Consider the following 2,510-nt stretch of genomic DNA (forward strand, 5'->3'; position numbering starts at 1 on the left):
ATTTTTTTTAAATCCTCTGTAATACCCCTCAATGTTGACTTTTTTGTTAGTTCAATAAAGGAACAATAACTCCAAAATAAAAAATGAAACAATCAAGAGAAAAACATTGTAGTCGCACATGGAATTTAAAGCGTCTGATAAAAAGGACAACCAAAAATAATAAAATAGAAGAAAGACAAGACATACGTCCTTTGTACCACCAATTACTTGTAATGAGAATCACTGTATCCCGAGAGAACTGAGCGAGTTGTTTCTGGCCCTCTTCATCTCCTCTTCGGAAATGCGCTGCTCGATCAAGTAGGTTGCAGTATTGATAGCATTCGGGCTTCCAGTGATTGTTACGATACGATTTCGGGTACCTGGAGCGAAGATGCCCTTTTTCGAGATCTGGATGTTTGCGCCACTAATGTTCTGGATTTCTACGAGAGACCTGCCACCAGGCCCTGAAAGTTTATCGTGCGTTTCAAGTTTTCTAAATAATTAAATGTATGGTCCCCAGACAACTTCAATATAAAATTCCTACTTAACTTAGGAAGGGTACCGGTACTACTTACAAGTTTCAAAGGAGCGCTTTTAAATAAAGCAATTAAAAAAGTTCATACAGGAGACATATTCAGCAATTAAACCTTTTTATAACGAACACAAATGGGATGTATTTTTTGGTTTCGCAGGAATCACAGTGCATTTGAATTAAGGAATAATGAAAGAAGTACTCACCGAGAATGGCGCCAACAATGACCTCTGGTATTTCAACATTCTTGGAATCCTTGTTCTGCAATTCTGCTGGAGTGGGACTCTTATTCAATATGGCCATCTGCTGCCCAGTTCCCAATCCAAAACTGTTGTTGTTGATCGATATGGGAGCAGTGGCTGGCGAGTTTGGGTGCCTGAATGGATCAAACGTTTCGTACCTTTCCAAGCTCGGCCGGGGCGTTGGAGATGTCGCACCTGTCAACGAGCCTCCAATCAAAAACAAAAATATATTTAAAACCTGTGAATAGCAAATCAGTATGCAAAAACCTTCTATCATACTTGTAATCAAACCACTTTTGTTTCCTTTGAAAAGACCTCAGTTATGCATTGCCATTTTTGGAAGAAAAACTCACCTAAGCACTCACCGAGACTAACTTGTCCAATGGGGCCGAACACGCCCGTGTTGGCGTTAGCTGCGGCTGCGGTCGCCTGTTCCATAACGCTCAGGTAATTCGAAACGGGCAGAGCAGCAGTGGGCGCTCCGCCCAGACCCAGACCCATTCCCAGAATACCGTACTTAGCCAGAACAGATAGAGCGGCACAAATCTCAACCAATTGGGCTTCGGTAAAACCGGAACTCCTTAATTGTAACTAAACAAAAATAAAACAACAATTAAACAAACAAACAAAAAATAATTCGAAATGCAGTAACACACAAAAGGTATACATTTTTGTATTAGAATGTAACAGTAATTATCATAATGATGGAATGTATTTTTTCTCCATTTGGATTAAATATCTGGCTAATGGATACACTGGATAGTAAAAAAAGTATATATCGTAATACTACGTAGCTAATAATTAAATAGGTACGCATTTCTTTTTTTGGATGTGTCGTATATATAAATATAATTAATAATTACATGCTTCGGGGGCAGTAAAAAAACAGAGTATGGGGCCTATGATTGGTAGCGAGTTAGAGGAATAATAAAAAAAATTATGATCTTGGAACAGGAACGCTTTGGCCAGCCAAAGCACAAAAAATGATAACGATAATCACATGCATAGGCATTTAACAGGTACAATATAATTATCATACAATAGTAACAAAAATAATTTAAACTTATTGAAAAAAAAAAACACGAATCTGCCACTTACAATAATTAATTTCCCTACACCACCCTACCGTTATTTACTATTTTCAATTAGTTTAAATTATTTTATCGTAGAAAGTCCATCGATTTAAAAGTATGGTCAATTTTAATTAGCTAAAACTCACATTTCCATACAATCAAATGCATTCTTCTAGAAGTTGATTGTACAAATTTCAAGCGGTGCAGTAGTTTGAACAAGAAATGTTTTCCATCGTCTAAAATTGTAAAATTCCTACTTAACTATAATATAATATAAGCAGTTTGATTCAATTGCATGGAAAGTATTATTGAGTTGTTACATTTGTGTTTAAAATTACAACTTGGTACCAATCACAGTCGATTGATTTGCATCATATTGTACCGCATCAGAAGTTTAATTCAAGCAATGGAAAATTCCCAAATATTTAGGAATAATTGTATTGTACAGGCAAAAAAGATAAGAATAAACAATTTAGACGTGTAATTATTGACGAAATTAATAAAAATATTTTTGTGATGGTAATGATTAATTGACGATTTATTTAAGTATGCTAAATGGAATTTTTACTCTTCTAATTATGATAATATAAACTCCCGTTTGCGAATACTTCGTCATCCGTATTTAAAAAAAAAATCAATTATAATTGTCCTAAGCCGGAGTGTTATAATTCGCCCTATAGCCTT

At 35.5% G+C, this 2,510-nt stretch overlaps 2 protein-coding genes across 5 annotated transcripts in view; both read right to left on the reverse strand.

The window, feature by feature from the left end:
• The window catches only part of LOC108736407 (RNA-binding protein Nova-1), a 27,015-nt gene that overhangs the window by 2,083 nt on the left and 22,422 nt on the right, over positions 1-2,510 (reverse strand). The gene's annotated exons all lie outside the window — the stretch shown is intronic.
• Positions 7-1,371, reverse strand: LOC112904119 (RNA-binding protein Nova-2-like). Of its 4 annotated transcripts, none has more exons than XM_025973410.1 (3): positions 1,119-1,371; positions 718-948; positions 7-443 (listed from the first exon to the last, which is right to left on the reverse strand). In XM_025973410.1, exons 1-3 carry the CDS (start codon positions 1,252-1,254, stop codon positions 220-222), a joined length of 591 nt encoding a protein of 196 aa, XP_025829195.1. In that variant the 5' UTR covers positions 1,255-1,371; the 3' UTR covers positions 7-219. The 4 variants fall into 4 exon arrangements, with proteins under 4 accessions (XP_025829195.1, XP_025829194.1, XP_025829192.1 ...); XM_025973409.1 differs by having other exon boundaries at positions 718-960; XM_025973407.1 differs by having other exon boundaries at positions 1,107-1,371.

Source organism: Agrilus planipennis, unplaced genomic scaffold (genome assembly GCF_000699045.2).
Source record: "Agrilus planipennis isolate EAB-ADULT unplaced genomic scaffold, Apla_2.0 scaffold149, whole genome shotgun sequence".
Classification (NCBI taxonomy): Eukaryota; Metazoa; Arthropoda; class Insecta; order Coleoptera; family Buprestidae; genus Agrilus; species Agrilus planipennis.